At 40.1% G+C, this 24,900-nt stretch overlaps 1 protein-coding gene across 1 annotated transcript in view; it reads left to right on the top strand.

Annotated features, from left to right (window-relative positions):
* Positions 1-23,234, top strand: part of LOC146649277 (glypican-5-like) — a 65,236-nt gene extending 42,002 nt beyond the window's left edge. Inside the window, exons 9-11 of the mRNA XM_085387111.1 lie at positions 2,943-3,084; positions 18,419-18,522; positions 19,985-23,234. Of these exons, the coding sequence (XP_085243237.1) occupies positions 2,943-3,084; positions 18,419-18,522; positions 19,985-20,080 (342 nt within the window). The 3' untranslated portion in view covers positions 20,081-23,234. The remainder of the gene's footprint in view (positions 1-2,942; positions 3,085-18,418; positions 18,523-19,984) is intronic.
* The last annotated feature ends 1,666 nt before the right edge of the window (positions 23,235-24,900 follow it).

Raw genomic sequence — 24,900 nt, 5'->3', positions numbered from 1 at the left:
CAAGGACTAACAGGCACCCTTGCTTGTTAATCAAATAAAGTGATCGATGATGCCTGCTTATTTTAAACATGTTTCCTTGATCCATACACAAGGATAGGTGCACTGTTTTCATTGTTATACTTATATAGTGCGTTTCTACTCTCCCGGAGTACTCAAGGCGCTGTATACAACATGCTGCATTCACCCATTCACTTCTAAACACAAGTGCAAACTAATAAACATTCACACTCCAATAAACACATCAGAGAGCAACCTTGGCATTAGTATCTTGCCCAAGGATATTTGGTGTGCAGCCTGGGGAAGCCAAGGATCGAACCACCAACCTTCCAATCAGTAGATGATTTGCTCTACCACCTGAGCCACAGCCACCCCACAATGCTGTTTGCCTACTTAATATCTTCCCCTTGTGAATCAAAACAGACACCTTATGCTTATGTGCTAAAGGGATTATATTTGGTAGGCAGAGTTAAGTCATCTTTAAATACGAGAGAGTCAGACAGATTTTGTCTGTGTATAAACAAGCAGCTGAGACAGGGAAAATCAGTTACAGCTCTCACTCTGCAGGATAGCAAATTTAAAATTATCATAAAATTTCAGACAACTGACTGTCCATTTAGTTGTTCAGACAGTTTTCAATGTAATACAATAATATAAATCATTCAACTTAATTCTTTTTTAATAGCACCCGATAGCAACAACAGTCGCCTCAAGGAGCTTTATATTGCAGCGTAAAGACTCTACAATAATACAAAGAAAACAGCAACAATCAAAGAACCCCCTGTTAGCAAGCACTTGGTGACAGTGGGAAGGAAAAACAGACTTGTGTTGTGATTGGCTGGTGGTGAGGGAGACAGGATAAAAGGCACACTGTGGAAGACAGACAGAAATAAATAATAACTGAATTATTTAATAACAGATTAGATGCAAATTTGAATATAAACACATAGTGAGTAAAAAAAAAAGGTGAGTGAAGAAGAAATAGTTAATGCACCATGTGAAGCCCCCAGCAGTATAGGCCTATTGATGTGTAACTAAGGGAGGTCACCTGATCCAGCCTTAACTGAAGGTTTTAAGGCTAATCTTAAAAGTAAGGGGAGGGTCTGCCTCAAATCCTAACTGGGAGCTGGTTCCAGTTTGGAGAGGGGCCTGAAAGCTGAAGACTTTTCTTCTCATTTTACTTTTAACAACCATAGAAACCACTGGTAACATGATGAACTCTCTCCTCTTCACCGCTTGGAGGTGTGGTATGGATATGATCCTGAAGCTTGAGTGCTCTACCAGAGGTTCTGCACAGTATCTTAGCTGGTGCTTGGACTGTGCTCTTCTGGACCAATTCTGCTGATGTTGTGCCTGCAATCTGCTGGAGCCACAATTTTAGTTTTGGCCCCTTGTACTTCTCTGTTTTCTTGTGCTCCTTCTTCCTGATGTAGCTGTCTGCTGAGATTGCAATATATATCACAACTGTGGTCTTCTGTTCCTTGTCAACCACCACAATGTCTAGTTGGTTGGCCAGCAGCTTTATATTGGATATTGTAGTGGCAACACTACAACACTGCTGGCTTTGGAACAGTGGTCAGGGAACCAAATCAAGTAAAGGTCTCAAAGCCAGGACCACCATGCTACCTAATCAGTTCCAGCTAAGGACAGAAATAAGGCAAAGGAAAAAAGATATATTTTACTGACATTTTATTTTTCACCATGGTACCATATATACATATATATTTAATGTCTTCTTATGTCTTTTTCCTTGATAAAAATGCTGTATGTTTGCCTTGTCTCTGTCCTTAGCTGGACCCCATCTATATGACCCACCTTGGCTCTTTACAGTACTCATTTATCAAACTATGAACCAATTACATGATCCTGTCATAGTGTATGGGTGAAAACCGTATGACTTTCAATTTGATGACTTGTATGTTTTATTTTTTCCTTTGTTTTAACAAAATGTGAACTGTTATTTATAAATCTGGTAATCATATTTTACTTTACTTTACTTTATTCATGTAGCACTCTTTACAGGGTAACAACCCCAAATGCTTCACAATAATATAAAACAGATATACATAAAACAGCACAATCAAGCATACAGCACAAATCTAGGTAAAAGCCAGTCTAAATAAATGAGTCTTAAGCTCCTGTTTAAAAGAATAAATGCAATCAAGGCAACATAATGATGGAGGCAAAGCATTCCACAACCTGTGGGCCACTGCTCTAAAAGATCTATCTCCTCTGGTCTTAAAATGTGTTCGTGGGACAAATTTTAAGACCAAAGCAGATAGATCTTACCACCACTGAAGCTAAATCCAGTATTGTATTTAAAAAGTAATCAAATAGCAGGCGTGAAGACATGAATAGAGGCATGAAGCTTTTATCTGGCATCACAATTATGCCACGGCATCGGCACTGATCTAAATAAGCAGTGGAGAGTGGGATTCTTGTTGTCATACCATGACTTGAATAAAGTTTTCATGTGTACTTTGACCTGTGTTTTTGTCTACATGTTCCTTGTTTTCTAGTCTTTCTTTCGATGTGTGTTTATACATACATGTCATTCCATTATAAAAATCAGTCACTGCCTTCCATGTGACCCCCTGAAAATTGGATTATTCTCGATTATAGTATACATTACAAACTGCTACCCCTCAATTCTTCAGACTTTGCTTTCAAGGAAGGTTTTTCAAAGACTTTCTTGTATCATTAGGTACTTTGTTACTAGCAGCCTGTCACAAAACACATAATTTGTTCCAATTTCTTTAGCTTAAGTTATGAAAAAAGACAACATAGTTTGAAAGACATAAAAAATGTTTTTCTACCAGTAAGGTTATCAAATAAAATCAGAAAAAAATCTTGTCACAATACAGAACAAAATTTGAATCAATCCAAGTGTCTTGCAAATGTATGTGTAATATCTGTGGACATATGTGTGTGTGCGCTTCATTTAGGAGCTATTAGTGGAGCTGGGCTGGGCGAGCAAAGTGAGAGGAAGGGTTGAGGAAGAGGAGGGAGGGAGCGCCCACACGGAGGGAGGCAGCGGAGACGACTGTGATGATGAAGATGGCTGTGAAGCATCTGGTGAGGAGAGCGGTGAGTCACACACAAACACATAGGCGAGCTCGCAGAAAGAGAGGAACAAACATTAGCAAACATACACCCACACATATACGCAAATGAGTTGGTGCACGCTTGCAATCTTGTCTTTAGCCTCTGTAGCTCTGGGGTTTCCGGCACACATGCTTGCACACATGCACGCATGCACACACACACACACACACACACACAAATAATAAATAAAAGACAATGTGCTCATGGTTCATTGGTATTAGTATGGTAGAGATTTAAAATACTGCAGCCTCCACATATCGTGTGCCAGCCGGGAAATGCCCAGAGGGAGGGATAGTACTGAGAGATGGATTCAACTGTCCTCCCTCCTCTCTTGCTCTCTCTGCTCTTCTCTCACTTTTTCCATCTCACTTTCTGCTGGTCTCTGCAGTTTACTTGCTCCTCTGCCGTGATAAAGGATGCACTAACAACCGGGTCATGCCAAAAACAGAAATGGGGGGCGGAAAAGAAATGTAATTTTCGTCATTTATCTCTTGACTTATTCATCGTGCATATGCTTATACATAATACATGGGTGTCACAGGGAGAACTGGGACCCGTAGGAACGTTGAGACAATTCCACAGAGTGGATGAAGTTCAAATTTACTTTCATTTTAATTGCTAATTTCAGAAAGGATGCTCTGGGTTGAGGGTACTGGCCAAATGTAATGTTTTCTGTCCTTGGCCTGAAAAACATCTAAAGGCCCTGTGTTTCTCATAGCATGAAATGTGTTGACGAGTAAAGAGAAGATTCAGCTAAAAAACTGGGTCCACTGTTTTAAGTAGAGTGAAAGCAAAAGGAAGTGGTGCTCAGAAAAATATGGCTTTGGGCTGCTTGACAACTAGATGTGGAATTTTCTTTTATCTAATAAAGCAACAATCATGGCAAAAAGGTTAATTAAAAGTAATTTAATATGCTCTAAAGATAACGGACTACTGTGATCTGTGTTAGCTGAGAGAAAATCTTAGAATGACTGGTGGAAATACAATATCAAAGCTTTTCACAGGATTTCAGAAAGGTTTTGATCCTTTCTGAGCCATTATGTCTTTCTTAGCGGCTTAATACCACCTGAACAGCTGTGGCTCAGGTGGTAGAGCATGGTAGACTGGGTCATCTACCGATCGATTGGGCCCTGACTTCTCCAGTCTCTGTGCAGAAGTATCCTCGGGCAAGATGCTGAACCCCAGTTCATCCACATGAGTGTGTGTGTGTAAATGTTAGATGTTAGATAAAAGTGATATGTGAATGGGTGAATGACACTTTCAGTAGAAAATGCTGTGAGAGCTCAACTGAATACCGAGGTGCTATAAAAATAGCAGTCCATTTATCAAAATGGGGAAAACTGTAAACACCAAATCTAAAAATCTAAAGAATGTCATCAGCCTTCGAAAAACCCCACTGCACATATCTTAATATATTAAACTAAGTTAAATATAGACTGGATATCTCTTCATTCTGGTAACAAAGTTTATTCAGTCTCATTTAAGTAAAAGTTTAATTAAAGGATTAGAAATCTCTTTTTTAAATGTGGCCTGGCCATGAGTTGTTTCAAACAACATGTGCGCGCTACAAACACGTAAATAGTTCTTATGCAATAACAGATTGAATTCAAAACAAGTAAAATTGCAAAACACTTTTAGTGCAAAGTTAAGAGCAGTCACGCTGACTTAGAGTATCGTCTTTATCCTTTAAAATTGACCTAAATTTCCGCAGAGTAGCCTGCAAGGTGTTATAACACCCAACATCACTGACAAGAGTAAGAAGTGGTCTCTTTGGCAACGCTGAATCATCGTGTTTGAAAAACACTTGTAGCTAAATCACTGTATAAAGGTGGGAAGTTCAACCACTAGAGTAAAAATCTGAATTCCTGTGAGTGTTAAGTTACTCCTTATATTAATGAGGAGGTAAATAACACTGCGAAGGATGCAGGACACGATGCTGACATCTTAAATGGGATTCATCTGCTATGCTTATGACCTTTTTTCCTTCCCAAAAAAGAAAAACGCACTAATAGCCATCTTCTGTGTACATTTTTCAATGCCACTGCTGCAGTGTTTTTATGTAGAAAACAAAAAGCAGCTGGATTGAATTCACTTGCTAAGTGATAATGTAAAGGCAACATGGCTGTTTCTAAGGCTCTTGTCGTTTCTGTGTGCCCTTGTTCTTTGAATAGAGATGAGCCTTAGCAAACTATTCAGTTGTACACTTGTAACTGTATCAGTACTATTTATTCATAGCCGGCCTTCAAGTTAAGGCATGCTTCACTGAGTATCCAGGATGCTGTGAGCCTCTCAGCAGTATTTTAATGCTTTAGAAAAGGACCATGTTTTGTTTTTTTGTTTAATCTCTTTTGTCACCCAATGGGGACTCAGATTGTGTACCTCACTGAACAACACTGAACATGCACTTTTATTGAGAAGACTTTATCTCTCACCTAAAAGATCTAGCAAACTAGCTGAACTTCAATAACCTCCAAAGCTTTGTGGGTTGGCTAAATGTTTTTATTCTTATCTTTAGATTTCAAAGCTACTTTACTGCTAACACCTTCCCCCACTCACCCTGGTAAATCCTTTTTTCGTGGATGCCTGGACACTATCCTTCATTTCGACACACAGCCTACGGGAATAACAACTTTCTGACTTGACCTTTGTAAACACTTTTAGTTTACAGTGTGGGCTCAGTCACTCATTTCCGGTCATACTAAAAAAAAGTATCTATTGTATAAATTTCAGTCATGCTATGTTTCAAAAAGGACCACATCTGTATTATTTTCACTGCTAATGACTTGTTAATCTCAAACAATTAGCCAATAAGCAAGTGGTTTATAGTCAGACCTGCCACTTCTCTTCACACCTGGTTTGTTTAAACTGAGATGGTGATGGTGAAAATGGTAAAATCTTTGAAATGGGCCAGTGCAAAACCTGGTTCTGCTGGAGCTTTCTTCCTTTTAAAGGGGAGTTTTTCCTTCCCACTGTCACCAAGTGCTTGCCCATGGGGGTCCTTTGATTGTTGGGCTTTTCTCTCAGTTATTGTAGGAGCTTTACCTGACAAAGTGACTTGAGGTGACTGCTGTTTTGATTTGGTGCTATATAAATAAAATAAAATTGAATTGAATTGAAAACTCATGCTGAATGTGAAGAAACCTAAACACGTTCATTGCGACGCAACTTCCCATAACACATACAAGCAACTGGAGTCTCTGAGTTTGTATTGTTGCTTTCCCAGATCAAATCACTGAAGTCACATTTTTAGTGTGTTATGTAGTTTCAGTAGGATGAAAACTGAGACTGGGAAACAGATTCAGGTAAACTGGTCAGGTCACATATATAATCTCATTGAAAAAAAAGGTAGGAAACCATTGTTGGTTTGTGTTTTGTTTAAAAAAAGGATAAAATAAAAACAGCTCTCTTTTCATCTCTTAAATTTATAAAAAGTGATAGTTCAGTGACAGGTGACAGAAGATTTTAATTGATAGTTTGTTCACGCACATCATTCACATTCCGTGTTTTGGAAAATATGCACATCATGATTATTTTTCAAGCATTCAGATAACTTCGACAAGGTAGCGTGTTCACTTCACCATGAGCCCTCTCTGAGGAGCGCTTCTGTTTGTTTTCTTATACTGCATGACCTGCTTATTTAAGAACACTAAAAGTAATGCATTTGTCACTACATTTATCATACCCTTTCCGCTAACCTTGATGTGCCACTTCTGAGGAAAGTCAAACCTCCCGCCGGGCCTGAAGCTGGTACGTTGGTTATTTGCAGAGAAAATTGCTGGTTATGATTAAGCGAGCCGGTGGCAGCGTGTTGGGATCTTGTCTCTCAAGCCTGGAGAAAGAATCACAATATAGAGTGACAGACGGGGATTTTCTGCATTTCTTCCTGCTTGTCACCCTTTCTATGCATATAAACAAGGCTAACATGCACTGGAGCTGAAAGAGTGATGCTGGATCAGCTAGACCCCACAAATCACATCAAGGCTCACACAAGCCATTTCTTAATTTTTCTCTGCTTGTACTTTGCATGTCTGTACAGCAGACTATATCAGTGATTCTGAGGTAAAGCATAAATAAAATACTATTGCATGAATAAATTTAGGCTGCTGTGTTGTTTTTAAAGATGCGGCTGCCACTAAATCTAGGCTCTCCAGCTTTATCTCTTTAAAATTCTGCCTACAAACCACTTCTCTAAATCCGAATCACTGAAATGTGGAGCTTATTATTTCACAGGAGAGGAATAGCACAGAATCCAGACTCTGCTTGCATTAGAAAGAGAGAGTGTGTGTGTGTGTGTGCGTGCAAATGAATCTTTATGACCTCTTGTTTGTGTGCCCAACACTCGTTTCATCTGCGATGTCTGAGATTGAAGCGTCTTTGTGTGTAACCCAGCATGTTTTATGTGTATCTGCTCTCTGCCGCTCTGACTGACAGAAACAAATCTAGTACTGTGTTGCTTCTTGACTTACAATGTCTGTATGTGCGTCCTTGAACACACACACACACACACACACACACACACACACACACACTCAAATACCATTGTGTTTTCCTTCTCCCTCCCTAAACCCAGATCTATCAGATATGAGAAAGATTAAGAATTTCTTTTGCAAATATTTTGACATAATTATTTCTCGGCTTTGTTGAGAGCTGAGGCGGGACGAGGGCAGCGCGTGTGGGCAGAGAGGGAGGCGCGGTGCCAGGCCATATCGGCGGGTGGCAGAAGTCAAGCTCCAAAACGGATGTGTTTTATTTATGTGGGCAACGTGAAGTTGCTTCAGTTGTGCCGAGACAGCACGCGGTCTATTATTATTTGATTTAAGTCCATTTTCCACATCAAGGCGAGTTGATCTCAGCCGGGAGGAGGAGAATCAGTTGGCAAACAATGCTCGCCGATCAAAAACAAAAGGAAAAAAACAGGCATCCGAGCACATGAGCAGTTAAAAGCAGGCAGCTTAAGTTCAAGCTATCTGTGCCATTAGACGGAGACGGTGAACTCCAGCCAAACTCATGCTGGAGTTCATTCTCACACAGTGTTGTCATACGTTTCGAAAACGTTGTTATGGTGAAGATTCAGGCGCAGCATTTGTTTCACTGTCACCAGTGGAAAAGCGATATGATAAACGCCTATAAATGCAAAGGCTGAAGCTAATGGATTCTGATCTATGGACTTCTGCATCAGCAGTCAGATATAGCTTTCCTCTTTGTAGGTTATTTAATAGTATCACTTATTTATTACATTGCAGCAGAGTCTTTTTATTCTCTTGATCTTTACTGTGCTTCTTATGTCGTTTAGTCATTTCAAACTCTCTCTTTTTCTGGAATTCACCAAGATTAAACTGATTGATTTTCCTTCCTTAAACGAGCACAATCCCTTCTTCAACTGGCCCATCTCCGATCGCTCTGTCTCCCTAGACATCCAGGTCCCATAACGTCAATAATGTAAATGTAATCACCTCTCCTCTCCTCTCCTCTCCTCTTCTCTTCTCTTCTCTTCTCTTCTCTTCTCTTCTCTTCTCTTCTCTTCTCTTCTCTTCTCTTCTCTTCTCTTCTCTTCCAAATGAAATGCCACATCACCATAGCTGCTGTACTATACTGTGGGGGGTTGAATGCTGAGATAGGGAAACTATAACCTCCAGGTATCCACGAGTCACTTTACAACCAGTAATACCACTCTGGAAAGCACCAAGACCACAGGCTGGTTTATATTCTGCTGCATACTCGTTGGTAATATATTCAGGAACTCTTTAAGCACAAGAGGCATTTGTGTGTGTGTGTCTGTAAGAGAATGTGTGAATGCACTACTCGCAATGGGGTGCTCAATCCCTGTAGCTATGGTTACCAGGTGGTCTGTCCTCCCATGGGTCCTTATTTGATGACAATGAAGGAAGAGGAAGAGAGAAAGGGAGTAACACACGGAGCGATAAGGATAGTAAGGACGTGGTGGTGGGGTATACGTGCCATTTCTCATGGCCAAGTAGCAGTGAGTCTGTGCATTGTGCTTCCTCTTTGTTCCTGAAGCACACTGGAATCTGCAAACGCACAGTTTAAGTCACAGTTAAATTGCTGACAGTGTTTGGTTCTTAACATAAACCTGAAATAAATAATAGACATACAAACAGGATAGTGTACACATTGTTCCACCTATCTTCCCTCCATAATGTCTGCGTTGCTCTGTTGGCCTCTCCCCCACTTCCCTTGAGCCAGCTTTGCAAAGCCTTCAGAAGCTATTTCATTTTAAAAGGAAAGGCCAGTTTTTCTACTGATTAAAAATGTTGCCCCTCCGCCTGAGTACAGTTTAATCTGCATTCATAAGCATTCAGTGCTGTCTAAAGGGAGCCAGGAAGAACAATAAAAAGTCTGGCAAGGCCTCCAATCGGCACTGGTGACTATAAAAGTTCCCAGAGCGAGCCTCATGAACGAATTGATCAGTGCTATAAGATAAAACTGCTTTCTTTGTACATGCATACGCTGGAGAACGTCAGGGTGTAAAACATCTAGTAAATGCAAACAATATCCCACTGTTCCACTGCTGCTTCACACCGGCAGTCCAAACCCGTCATATCGTCTTTCTATCTTCTTATACTTGCTTGTAGTTACTTATAAAAACAAAAAGGGAAATTTATTAGATTACCTGTTATAAAGACAAGAAAACACAAATGTTTTATATAATTATATATGTAATATATTTATATAAATCTGTCAGCAGTCTGTTTAAAAAAAAAAGACAGTTTTTTTAAGCAAAAAAGAAAAAAAAATGAATTCATGCTATCCAGCAAAACATTCAAGCACTAAAGCGGTTCTTTTTTTGTTCAAGAATACAAGTAAAAAAACTGTAATTTGGCATCTCACTCAAAATATAATAAAGTGTTTTTACCATTTTCTGCTTTTTTATAAAACAGTACACTTTGACATCCAGTAATGACAACAATAATTATATATTTTAGCTTTAAACTATCATTTTGATTAAAGAGTTTGTAAATTCTGGCGGATTAACCATGACGGAAGCAGAAACACTGATTTTGATAATTACCAGTACTGTTAATTCAGGGCTGCTGCTCTCATTAAATGGTGATAATAAATTCGTTAAGCACTATGTAAGTTATAGAAAACATAATGATTACCTGATTTGTTTTGTTTTGCTTGCTGTGTGTTAAACAGATCTGTTCCTGATATGATCTCTGTGCTGATTTCGAAGATGAAGCTCATTTACAGTTTTTAAGATTTTGTTAAAATGGCTTTATTGTTCTTTGTGCTGCTTTGTTGGAGGTATTTTCTTTCCTTGTGTGTATTTGGTTGTTTTTTTATTGTTTCTATCGGCCATAGCTTTAGGTAAATTGAATAATAATAATAATAATGTAACTACAGTGCAGTGTTTTTCCTGTGATTATTTTATAATATAATAATGCAATAATGCAGCCAAGTTAGATCCAAAACTGTATAAATTCATACACTTTTCAGTTTCACTGCCCTGTCATGAAGGCATGGGAAGATTAAGTACAACTTTTATGTCATTGAATTCATATACTGCTTATGGTGCTTATGACCACTTAGGTAGCTGACTTGCAAATTTCATGTCAGGTCAAAAAGTACAATACTCAAGAGGCAAGTAAAATCCCGTCTGCTGAGAGTCTGTCTTTCCCTAATTAGCCTCCCTAAAAGAAGAATGGAATTTTCCACAGAATTGATTGGTCAGCTTATGCACCTCCACCTTAAAGAGCACTGAATAACCGTGGCAATGTTACTGGCTAGGAAGTGGCCTTTCCTAAGGTTGCATTAACTGGCTAAGCCACTTATTCTGCTTCATAGTATACCTCTGCCATGTCGCTTTGACCACCAAGCTCAACACTGCTGGGAAAGGGGGAAAAAAGTAGTTAATGTATATTGCAGAGATGCCAAACATAACGGCCAGAATCTGACCGGTGAAAAGTTGAATCTGGCCTGCTGGATCTTTTAACTATATTTTCATTAGTTTTGCAGCTTTTTCTATTGATAAGGATTCCCCACTACTATTGCCAATCATTTTACACTGAAGTAAGTAAACCAACAGATAAACAACTAAATAACAAGAAAGTTCTTGTTTTTTCCACTATTTGTGAGCCAGACACTACATTTATCAGAACTGCCATATTTTCCGCACTATAAGGCGCACTTAAAATCCTTTAATTTTCTCAAAGATCAACAGTGCGCCTTATGTATGAATTCTGGTTGTGCTTACTGACCTTGAACGGATTATATGTGGTACACGGCGCTCAAAATATGTCAAAAAAATGTTTTAGTATTTTGGTGAGACTTTGGGAAGCTACGAAGCCACACCGCTTGATGGATTGTTGGAGCATTACAGCTACCGTAGGCAGGAGCCTCACGGATTCGGAGTAATCTGGGTCCAAAACTCCGTCTACTTCACGTTCCAAAGTCAAATGAACACTGAGGCATCACTGAGAGTTAAAAACTGTCTAAATTCTTTCATCTGTAATAACATGATCAGCGTTGCTGCTTTACCAGGTATAACAATTAAGTTTAACATCCAGGCATCCATGAAAACAAAATTTATTAAATTTAACAGAGTTAGAAGTTAGCAGGAAGTTAGCTCGCTAGTTTCCACCTAAACATGACATTGCATGTTCTGACTGAGAGATTTGTGAAAAAATTCAAACGTACAGCTCTGCTATCACTTCAGACATAAATGAAGAAGAAAACTAAACAGCAGTGACGTTTGTAGGGTTACTGAAGTTGGGCTAGCTGGTATATAATGATGTGCTACGTGATCACTAGCGACACAGCTATGTTAGCATAACATAAACACAGTGAAGCTGGAGGATGAATGATGAATGAATCACTTTTTTTTCCACTCGATAAAAGTTAACGTGGGGGTTCCCGATGGTTAGGGACAAATGCAATCGCATGGCAGGATGCTTTAAACGGACCAAATTTCAATCATGAGAACAACTGAGATCCACAATACGAGGTTAGTCATAATATACTGCAACAACACAGGAATAGAGCAGCTGCGAGGGAATTCAACATTAATCAATGGTACAGAAGTAGAGGAAGCAAAGAGAATGAGCTCATCTGTTTTGTTTCGCTTAATGCGCTTTATAATCCGGTGTGCCTTATGGTCTGAAAAATACGGCATTTAACTTTATTTATTTTTGGCTCCTGATACTTTTTGTGGTGAAATCACTTGGGCTGGGCATTTTTCTTTAAACAGATGCTTTCTTTTATCATTTTGTTGCTTGGAACTCACAGCTTGCGGTGCATTGATGCTAACTGCTTCACACACCAATTAATGGGGGCAACAGTGGGGCCAAAAAGACTGAGAATCAATGATGTACGTGTGCAGTCGCGTATCTCGCTTTTGCTAATATCTGTCAGATCCTCAGGTTAGGAGATGCAGCTCACTAAAGAATTATACATTCGCTTTGCTCTTGTCTTTTATGCAAAGCTCTCTGTGCTGCTCAACACGGAAGAGATAAAAGTAGCAAAACTTTATGCGAGATGCTGCAAATCACAGAACATCTACTGAAAAGGTCGGCAGCATGGTTGGGTTCACTTATGCTGCCACACCCATAACCTCTATCAAACAGACCGTTCATTGCCTGTCTCCTCGTCTATCAACCCATCTATTTCCTTATTTTCAGTCCGCCCCTCTTTACCTCTGACTTTCTGGTCATGTCGGCACTTGAGGGAGATTGTTCATGCAAATCTGATTCGACATCATCTGTATATTAGTCCTCCTCTCTGCAGGGATGCTATTATTCTCATACTTGACCTTTTGGAGAAGCATGCTGCCCTTGCTTTGTCTAGCTGTGCCTCCCACAACACCCTCTCCGGCTTGCTGTTGATGTGTAGCCTTCAAAGAGCCACTCTGCTCGCTTCATTCTTTCATCCACCTTCACCCACCAATCTTCCTGTTCTGCACAGCAGTGCTTTGAACAGGCACACACATGCTCAGCTATCCTCATTTTAAAACACTAACTTAATGATTGCCTGGATGCGTGGTACTTAAGGGACGTCTATAAACTGTAACTATGGTGTTACAATGTATCGTTCTTAAAATCTTACTAAAGTGCTTGGAAATCTTCTTCTTCTTCCACCTGTTCCTTTCAGGTTTCGCCCAGTGGATCATTTGCCTCCATCTCACCCCATCCCTAGCATCCTCCTCTGTCACATAAACCCTCTGCATGTCCTCCTTTACTACATCCATGAACCTTCTCTGTGTTCTTCCTTTTTTCCTCCGTTTCCCTTGGAAATGTAATGCTAAATTACCCAGAGGGGTTAGAGAGGATGCGTTTCGTTTCTATAGATACTCATAACATAAAGGACAAGCATATCGTTTTCCATTATGCTCTTATATGTATTTATTTGTAGATTTCTTTAGCCTTCATAAAGATAGGACAATGAGAGAAGGCAGGAAACAGAGATACACAGTAAATGACCTCGGTGTGGATTCAAACGCAGGCCTCTGTGATAGCTTTATGGCATGTGGGTCACCTATTCAACCCAGTGAGCTATACTGGGACCCATACTCTCTTTTTTATAGTCAGTAAATAACAAGATGACTGCAGTGAATAATACTGCAGTACAGTGCCCTCGAAGGTTTCAACAGGATATCAGAATCACGCTGCTTTCATTGCAAGATTGCATAGAAAGTAGTCATTCATGTCAGGATGTACTGAAGTTGGAAGTCGGCTCCTTTCTTTCTTTGCTTTTAAAGAAAATGTCACTATCATAATATAATTTAATTCTAATAAGCACTTGCTGAGGGAATAATCTACAGCTACCTTGTACCATGCTCTTTCTGCTCTGCGTGTGTGTGTGTTTCCTCCCTGGGGAACTGAGGCTGAAGTAATGAAATGCTCATTACTGATTCAGCTGGAAATGCTTGGGATACATTTACACGCCCACACACACACACGAGCTATCCAGACGCTTTTCAAGGTCACCTCGCATCATTAGCTTGTGTGTGTCTGTGTGTGTGAGCGAATGCTCCGTGTATATAAACTGAGGAACAACAAGACTGCCCCTAATTGGGGCCTAAATTGACAGTTCTGTACAGTACACCACAAGTATTTGATATCGCATGCGATCGATCATTAATGCACTTTCTATTTCACACACACACACATGCTTAGCGCATATACATCTTCACCTCTGCTGTCAGTTCATCGTTAACTTTGGCTCCTCAGATCATGCTTCTCCTGACAACTGTTCCACGGGCACAAGCAAACACACACACACACACACACACACACACACACACACACACACACACACACACACACACACACACACACACACACACACACACATGCAGCACATACACTGTGGCGTCTGCTGCCATTAGGAAGAAGCTGTGCTGTCAGTAGGGTTTTTTTTAGATGGCCAAATGGAGGAATCAGACACAGCTATGCTGATGTTTGGGTAGCGGCTTTCCCGGAATAGTTGTTGCAGGAATGCTAAAGTGTAATATTACAAACAGAGCTCCAGATGCAAATTATGATTGTGGCTACAGTTTGAATGCTTTGTGTCTAAAATAGGAAAACATGAAAACACGAAATATATGATTTATGTGTCACAAAGACGAGAATGAATTTCTCCACCCCAGTGGCACACATTGTGTTTTGCTTGCCATTTATTGCCAATGTTTCATACAGTCCTCACAAAAAATTATTTATTTATTTTTTAGTTTATTTAAAAAACTTTCCCAGACTGTTGAACGTTTACCAGGAGAGCAAAAAGGGCATGGATGAATATATTTATGTTGCATTAAAAAACATAAATATATCTGACATTAAAAATTTAATTAGGTCTTGTTATTGATCAAGATCCACAGCCGATGAGAAATGCCAAACAAGAAGCATTTAATTGTTCCTGCACAAAACGAGAAAAGAATACCAAGGAAAGGATTTGGAGGCCGCAAATTAGAAGAATCTTAGCTTTCAAAGGGTTGCAAAGCTGTAAGGTCACTGAGCCACACGTTGCAGTGTGCAGGACCTCTCTCAAGAAAATGTGTTGTTGGCGGTGCAGAGAGAGAAGACACTTCTTCTCCCAAGAGAGATGGCTAAAGCTGGGCACCTTTAACTCGCAGCCTGACTCAGCAAGAGGTGCACACATCATGTAACACTGGATGCCATACTGTGCTTCTGGAAAGCAGAAGTTTGTGTTTTACCAATGAGGCTCTGTGTTTCCCTCTCAACAGAACACACATTTTAGCAGTGTGGAGAGATGCTGGTCAATGAGGCAAACGTGTCAGACGTTAAAGTGAAGATTAAACTGCTCAGATTGTGTTATTTTAGGAAAGTGAAGCAACTCTTATGGTTCGAGTTAGTCTGCAGTACATTAATGTCAGCCGAGGTCCTCTGAAGTTATATGTAAGGAGAAACAAAGAGCGAGGGACTCCACGCTGGGCATACAGTCTCCTGTCTATGGGTCACTACAGCTCTCATTTATGGCAATTCTCCGCCTGCTTTGGACTCTTACTGTCACCTCTGGGTGAGTTCTTCAGCTAAATCCAATTTCCTCCAATCCTGTTGTTTTGGAAAAGTGTCTAAATTACAACTCAGAGGTGACAGGGACATATTTATTGTTTTGGAAAGGAGGAGTTAGTGAATCTGTTCCCATTTTTATCCAGTTGCCCTCTACAGCCATTACAGTTGCAGTTTATCGCAGGACATAGTGACCACTGGTGTCCTGCCTTGTAAAGTGTCAGCTCAGCTCCTTTGGGGATGCAAACCGTGCATGAATGGAGCTGCTCGCTGTTTGTATGGAACAACACTGAAGCTTTTGGCTGATGTGCGATAGCAGATACACGGAAACTGCAGTGTATTACTGTAGTTCACTGACTGTCCCTCAGTATGTCATTAATTTGCCCAAATAGACACACACACACACACACACACACACACACACACACACACACACACACACACACACACACACACACACACACACACAAAACGATAACCCCATCCTTGCAGGTGGCAATAAAGGTTAAACTACACCATGAGTAGGTCCAGAAGCAATTAATCACCTGTAGCTGTGTGTGTCCGTACACATATTTCTAGACAATCTGCTATACGTGATGTGTTCTGGATTGTTGCTAAGAAACAAACATGCCAAAGGGCATGTAGGAGGAGACTGTGTGTTGTGACACACACATGCACACACACATACAAGCTGAAGTGACACGGGCTCAAGCAAGTAAATCCAAGTGGAAATATCAGTGAAGGTTTACAATTAAATTTCTTGCCTTTTTTTACAAGACAAATTGCACAAAAAAAGTCCAAATTTTAAAATTGCATTTAGCTAAAAGGACAATGCTGAAGTATTCAAGTGTTAAAGTGTTAAAATGCTAATATAGTTTCATATACTGAGAAGAAAACTCAAAAAAATATTTATGACTGAATGCTGCTCTCTGATCTAATCTAGAGTTGCTCTTAGTGAGAAGCAGCAGGCTGTGGATGTTGCACTTGCATCCTTTTTGCTTGCTTACTGTTGTTCGCAGTTATCTGATCAGTGCACCCCGCCTTCTTGGAGTCGCTGGGTGGGCTGCATGAGGGTGCTTAATCCAGTGACTTCAATGGTCACATGGGCAATGGAGGGGTGTGATTGGGAGGAACGGCCTGACTGATCTGAACCCGAGTGGCGTTCTGTAAATGGACTTATGTATAAACCACAGTTTCTCCATAATCTACACTATGTTTGAACATAAGGACACCCTAGGTCACAGATTGGTGATCAGTTGTGTAATTGTTGCATCGGATCTCTTTAATCCCTCTGACACAACTTCTGTTAAGGAAGCAGAGTCTGGGCACGAGGTCACTGAGGTAGGTAAGCAACTGTGTTGTTGCCACTACAACATATATATATATACATATATATATGTGAACTCTCTGCATGTATTTTGCTCAGGTTTTAATAGTTTTCCTTCAGTCATCATTTTGTTTCCTATAATTGATTGGGGAAAATGCCGCTAATGCACTGGGCATGCTTACATCTGCATGCGCGTACTCAGGGGAAACATTAAGCTCTGATGTTTCAAAGTTAATGTTGTCTAACAAAGTGGACAATGCGCCTGCCTCCCTCCCACATTTTTCATCAAACTAAGCTCAGTGCAAAGGAAAGAGAGGCTCGGTTAATATTGTGCTAAAAATGAAACATGAATTCGTCTCGCTGCACTTGTTATTGTGGCAAATCAATAATGACACGACCCAATTCTGTCTCCTAAACAGGTTCAAACCAGATGTGACTCGAGGTTTTCGATTCTGATGGGAACAGATGGTCACAGAGCAAGACCACACACAAACAAACACAGGCGTGAATGCAATGTTTGTTCAGATAGGAACCCAGGGTCCCATATTGCTCCATGCTGCTATTTGTCAACGGTGCACACAATAAAGGACAGATGCCTAATTGGTAAACATTCTGCTGCGAGTAAATCACCTCTATCATCGGCACAGACGCGGTGGAAAACAAAAACACATCAGGCGTCTCGCACGCTGATATTTTGAAGGAGGTTGTCCGTGTTTCTGTTTTAAATTTCTCATATTTTCTGTCTGTAATACTGAGATATAATATCTGTGTGAGTGTTTCAACATTAACAAACTCGCCTCATTCCTCAGCGACTGAAAGAAGCTCTTTGTCTATTGTACTGCATGACAATATGTATTGTAAGAGACGGAATCAGATTTCTTCCCAAGCAGGTGTGTGTATGACTCTGTGTGTGTGTGTTAGCGTGTTTGTGCCAAGATATTACAGAGAGCGCGAGCTCGTTATGAACGAGTTTTCTTGCGACAGTGCAGGTGTGTATGACAATGTCTCAGACTGAAATATGCGTGTGTGCAACTGTGTTTAGCCACCGGCAAAGTCTGTTTCCCTCCTGTCCTAATCCACTCACTTACCTGAGTTTCTCCTGCGATAAGTCTGGAGTCCTTCCAACACACACACACACACACACACACCTATATGAAAGTGCGGCCGCATACCCATTAGACGAAGCAACATTTTGCACATCTGTGTGAGTTTATGCCTTGTAAGGTAACGGTATTCACACTGTGCGAAGCTGTGGGTGGGTGCGGCGAAGTCCATAAATCTTTTAGTTCTAATCAACAAAACACTCATAAATAATGCAAGATTGTGTGCAACCATGAGAGTAAAAACAGAACCAAAATAACTTCCACAAGTATTCTCTCTTAATTTAATGGGGATTTTAATGCCAGATTTTCATCAGTGAGCATGTTCTGGGATCTTAACTTGATCTTGATCTAATCTTATATACTGTCATGCTAAAATCATCTTATTTTTTGCTTTTGTTCAGGGGACGAGCCAGGTGATGCACCCAGCGGTCGTAGTCCAGAGGGAAAGGACAGGACCCCACCTCGTCGTCGCCCAGTCCTTCCTCATCTCCTTCCACCTACACAGGTAAGTAAAAAGAACTCAGAACAATAAGTAAACATGACAGGTTAGCAGACATGGCAATAATTGTCTGCCCATTTCAAAGACAAAGAAAGGGGCGGGAATGGTTCGAACAGGTTATGTGACTGAGAACGTATCAGCCAAACAGAAGTGAAACAAATCCCGTGCATCAACACTTATACAAGTGCAGACAGACTCGAGAGTTATTTGGAACGATTCTTTTTTTTGACAACCGAATCGATTTTTGCCGACTTTCATGGAGCATTAGGGACGGATCTGTAGTTGTGCATCAGTATCGACGATTCTGAGGCCTGAAATCCTCTGACCGTTTTCCAATACTTTTTGGGTTATTTCACACCCACCCACACCTCCTTCAAACCACTGCTATGAGCTCCTCTGATTAATTACTGAGAAGCAAATGCAGAGTGATCGATCAGCCTGTCACATGCAGAGCTCTGTCAGAGAGAGCCTGATGCAACTTGATATCAATGTTGTTCCTGGATGACGCACTTTTCATTGAATAGTGTCTGCTGTGTGATGTAACACCACTGCTTGCTCTCCCTGAAGTTCAATAAACATACAGATGGAATCGTAGATTTCGTTTTTGTTTCTATTTTTTTAGTTGAGCAACTACAGCAAACCTAGTTTTATTTCTAAAGATGTACACATACTTACAAATTTAAGTACAGCGAAAAGTCTTGAGTCGCCCCTCGTTTCTTTATATAGTGGTCCCTGGTTTATTGCGGGAGTTACGTTCTAAAAATAACCCGCGATAGGTGAAATCTGCGAAGTAGCTAACTTTATGTTTTACAATTATTATAGATGTTTTAAGGCTGTAAAACCACTCACTACACACTTTATACACTTTCCGAGGACAGGCATGAACATTTTCCCACTTTTCTCTTTTGTTTAAACACTCAAAGTTCAAACCTTCGTAGAATAATAAGTCCAGTATTATAGAATGAAACCAAAGGCACCCACAACATACAGTACAGCACTTCAGAGTCACACTGGTAACGATCGAAGATTCATGTAAATTTGACAAGCTGAACTCATCCTATACTGTACAGGAGACATGACACGAGATTGATTGACAATGGTCTACAGCCAATCAGGACGCAGAACACAATGCGCTGTTAAAAAAAAAAATCAGCAAAGCATCTGCGAAAGGTGAACTGCGTTATAGCGAGGGACCACTATATTGTACCACTGCTTTGAAGGTGTTTTTATTTGTATCTGTTATCAGATCGATCTATCTATCTATCTATCTATCTATCTATCTATCTATCTATCTATCTATCTATCTATCTATCTATCTATCTATCTATCTATCTATCTCTCTCGATATATATCTCGATATATATATATCTATATATATCTATATATAGATATATCTGTATATATATTTATATTTTCTTGTTAACTCTATTTTCTGTAATGTTGTATCTTATTGCCTATCCTCCGTCAGGTGCCTGTTAAAGGCTCCGCCCACACGATGACTTTTGAGCCTTTGACCCTGCTCTCTCTGCTGCTCTTTCTGCTGTCACCATGGGAACCACGCTGATGAGGAGGAGAAAGATTTGGGGCTGTACAGTGACAGGAAGTGTTGAAAGACTGTATTTTTGTGTGTGCGCGTGTGACGCTGAGTACTTTCTGTAAGCACAGCTCAACCGAAATGATTGTTATGTTGTTCTGGGTCACCTAGCTGTTGGTTTAACACAGCTACAGGTGTGCAGTATGCAATTTTTTGTATTACCTGTACTTACCTCTACATGTGTTCATTTGTATTTAACTTTTATAGAATAGACCACACAGCACTACTGACTTTTTTTGAAGTGATATGTAAATACAAATATATATATTATATATATTTATATAAAGAATTTCTAAGGATAACAAAGGATTGAGTGTAAATTGAGGTTATTCTAGATCAGAGCAGGACATTAAGGGATGTTTGGTTTAGTATTATCTTTAAAAGATGTACAGTATCTTCCACAGACACTAAGACCTGTAGCAAGTATAGTTCATGCTGAGGACCTCCCTCATTAGCGAAGCAGTTTGGTTGGAGGGAACGAAAACTTGTGAAGCCTCATTAATGAAGAAGATACAGGCTGTAAAAGTTCATCTAGGCACTTTCTTAAAAAAGCAAAACAACCAGCTATGTGTTACTTCAGACTATTAACAGATGGTCTTGCAGTTTAGTGAAGATCTTCACAGTTTGCTCAGTAATTGTGCAAACTGAAGCTTATAGGTTGTGGAGAAATTTGTTATGTTTCTTCTTCAGATGCACAGTCTCCAAAACTGTAAAAGCACCGTACTAATGAATATAACAGATGTAAGTAAAACTTGAAATTCAATTATTCAACAGAAGGCTCTGTCAAAACATAAGAATATGAAAAAGCACCCAGGAAAAGAGACAACCATCTGCCTGAACAATAAATAATGCGATGTCTCATTTTCATATGCAAACATGAACTGTCATGTGCTTTCAAAGGCTGGCTTCTCATCCAATTTGTATTAATTGAATTTGCTTTCTCCTTCAGTGAGGTAATGTTTAAGACATTTAACAGTACTGTAGGCTTGTCTTTACTATTCAAGCTTTTTCTACATCTGATTTTTGTGATATCAGATTGTCTCCAGTGAGGGGAAATGATGGAATACAGAGATAGTGATCAGGGCACAGCTCAGCCGAGATCCAAACGTGATGTAATTAATAATTCATATTACAATTATGACTGAAGATTGCCGAACCAGTCCGCATGCATTTTGTGGAGTTTCCCTCTGAGTGTTATGTGGGTGGTACTTCCGGAGTATGGGGTGTCTGGCCTGTTGCTACGAGCCATTCGATCCTTATACAACCATTGCAAGAACTTGGTCCCCATAGCCAGGAATGAGTCGAACTTGTTGCCGATGGTGTTGGACTCCACCAGGGCTGCCCTTTGTCACCGATTCAGTTCATATCATTTGCAGATGATGTGGTTCTGTTTGCTTCATCAGCTGGTGGCCTCCTTCTTAAAATGAGAATAGTCCTCGGCTGTAAAAGGTTGAAGTGCCCACCCCATGTCACGAGCGAGAGGAGAGGGGAGCGAGAGATGGACAGACACACTGGTGCTGCGGCTGCAGTGATGCAGACGTTGCATCTGTCCGTGGTGGTGACGAGAGAGCTGAGCGTCCCTACATCCCTACCCTCACCTATGGTCATGAACTTTGGGTAGTGACCGAAAGAACGAGATTGCGGATGATGGCTGGCCTCTCCCTTAGAGATAGGAGTTTGACCAGAAGGGGCTCAGGGTAGAGCACCTCCTGCTCAAATGATGATCCACATGATCCACATCGAAAGGAGCCAGTTGAGGTTGTTTGGGCATCAGACAAGAATACTTCCTGGGTGAGGTGTTCCGGGCATGTCCCACTGGAAGGAGGCCCCACGACAGACCCAGGACACGGTGGGGAGATTAAATCTCTTGGCTGGCCTGGGAACACGTTCGTGTTCCCTCACACAAGCTGGAGGAGGTGGCTGGGAAGAGGGAAGTCTGGGATTCTCTGCTTAGGCTGCTGACCCTGTGACCCACCCCGGATAAGCAGAAGAGGATGGATGGATGGATATTACAATTATCAAATCCTTTTGGCTCTCTGTTGAAGCTCAAATATGCACCCAACAGCTGGACAGCCAACTGGGAGACTGGTTAAAGATATTCAATAGGGTACAAATGAGTCATTTAACAGACTTCTAATCTATTTATGTCTGTGGATGGTTGGCCTTGTTTGTCTCGGTTATATCACACTGTGCTGGTTACATAACTGCCTCAGAAATATACCCTCTTAAAAACCTCTTTTCTTGAGGTTTCACCTCGTAGAGAGCGAATGATTGAGGGTAGTATTTGTCTTTTACTAAGTACAGTGAAATTTTTAAAAAATGTGTCTGCTTTCATGGTCCGAGTCTTTTTATTTATGAGGGAGAGACAGATGATTGACAGCTTAAGAAATACCATTATGAGCTTAAGTGTGTGAAATATCTGGGCAGTGAGCCCAAAACCTATGTTACACAGCAGGATGCTTTTACAACATAACCTTCAAACAAATGTGCTATCATTTGATTACTGTTTAAACGCTATACCTAAATGGGATGAGTTTTTGGATTCAGTCCAAACTCTACCATCTTTCACAGCTCCTTCTGGGCCTACAACACACCGACTGATATACAGTACACGAGTATAGGACTTTTTTGGTTTTTCTGAAGCCTACCTTTGGCCAATCACATGCTTTGAAGGAAATTAAAAAAATTTAAAAATGTCATATATTGTTTAGGTTGTTAAATTGTTATTTTTTTCTCATAATAAGAACTCAGTTTTATTAATAGTTATTCTGTCGAGATAATCTATCGAGATAATCGGAAGAACTAAATTATTTAGGAACTGCAGATCAAACAGATTAAACTTGGTGTTCTCAACTTTGTGGTCTCTGCTGTAAAGTTGAGATGAGAAATTGACATTGAGAAACCAATAGCGAAAAAATGATGTCATTATGAATCTGTGTGTGATTTTGAGTATAACACTTTGGTGCATCAAAGTGCTAAGTAGCATGTCAAAGCATACTGGTGTACGGCGAATAAACTTTGTCATCGTTGGATAAAAGTCATTATGTTTTCTTGATCAAAGTTTAACAGCTCTCTTAGTTTAGGAATCCTAATTTTTGTTGTTGTTTAGCAGGATGCAGAGGAACCAGAATACAATAAGAACAACTTGTTAGCTACAGCCGTGTAGCTCAAGCCACTGCGCTAATGTTAATGTTAATGCGCTAATGCTAACATCAGTGACTGATGTGAAACTCACCCCTGTAATGTACTGTGTCCTGCTACTGTTGTGTCATTAATCACCATCAGTTGGATATTTTTAATAATAAACTGTGTTTTTAAATATGTAGTGTAGTTTTTGATATATCTAAAAAAACGTTTTTTTAAATTAAGGTTAGAAGATCTGAATAAAATCTACAAACAGAACTGAAACTGAAGTCTAAAATAAAAAGAACAAAATCTGCATCTTAAACCAGCCAGCATAGCCGCACTGTTGCACGAATTCTCCCATTAAGGAGGAGTCACCCTCTCATTAATGTGACATTAATGCTTCTAGTATGGCTGTAATCGTCGGGTTAACTTCAACTTCACACCTCTATAGAGGAGAAATTACAGATGAGTGATTTGAAGCTATCAAGAGAAAAACACTTTTATCATTTTATATGTTTGGTTTTGATTATTTCTTTGATTATTTCCACTTTACTAACTCCGATGTGGGGCAGCTTGCCAGACAACCTAATCACCAACATATTCTTCCACACATGGTGCTTTGTTTACACAAGCCTGACGGTAACTCTACTTTTACTGTCTTCTGAAGACATCAGACAGCAAAAATACAACTATAGAGTACACTGGAGTCCATTACATGGACATGAGTCATTGCAGCAGTGTAACCAAAATGTAGATTGCGTTTCAACTCCCCAAAATTAACTAAAAAGAGACTAGCCAGACTGAGCACTACACTCTACAGTAAGACATGTGATGCATCTCTGCCACTGCCATTTCACTCATTGGGTTCTGACCAGTTCCTGTATAAAATATCAGGCCTATTGATGTTCAGTGAAAGAAATGATACCTCATGATTGAGAAGCTCAGACTAGCTTAGTGTTTAGCAACTGTCCTGAAACGAAATTAAGCTTTTGTTTTATGTATAGATTCTTAATAGATAAAGACATGCAGCAGTGAGGAGGAGAGACTTTGAGCCAAATGTCTCTCCTGCAGTGCCCATTTCAAGGCAAACTGATTAACCAAGTACAAACTCTTCATATAGTTCCACTGCATTAAGAGACTTAGTGGGCCCTGAGCAGTATGGCAGCTGCATTTATATAATTCCAATGAATAGCAGGAATCAACAGGCATCTGCATATATGCATTCACTGTACATGTTATTAGCTATACCTGTTCAATACTCATAACCAAAATATCTAATGGGCCAATCACTTGGCAGCGATCCATTGCATTCATTCATGTGGACATGGTCAAGACAGCCAACTGGAGTTCAAACAGAGCATCAGAAGAAAAGAAAGGTGATTTATGAGACTTTGAATGTGGCGTGGTTGTTGGCAAGACAGGCTGGTGTTCTGAATGCACAGAAAAAGAGAAAAGGATGATGGTCAGACCACTTCAAGTCAAATATGCACTCATTACAACCAAGGTATGCAGAAGAGCATCTTTCAATGCACCTCACATTAAACCTTGAAGCAGATGATCTACAGCAGTCACAAAGCTCAAATCATCTCAAACTGGTTTGTTGAACATAAAAATGAGCTCAGTGTACTCGAATGGCCTTCACACTCACCAGATCTCAAGCCAAC

This window comes from Rhamphochromis longiceps, linkage group LG17 (assembly GCF_057381845.1).
Source record: "Rhamphochromis longiceps isolate RC_006_pf linkage group LG17, R_longiceps_female_GT1.1, whole genome shotgun sequence".
NCBI lineage: Eukaryota > Metazoa > Chordata > Actinopteri > Cichliformes > Cichlidae > Rhamphochromis > Rhamphochromis longiceps.
The sequence above is the reverse complement of the archived record's forward strand: the minus strand, read 5'-3'. Positions and strand labels throughout refer to the sequence as shown.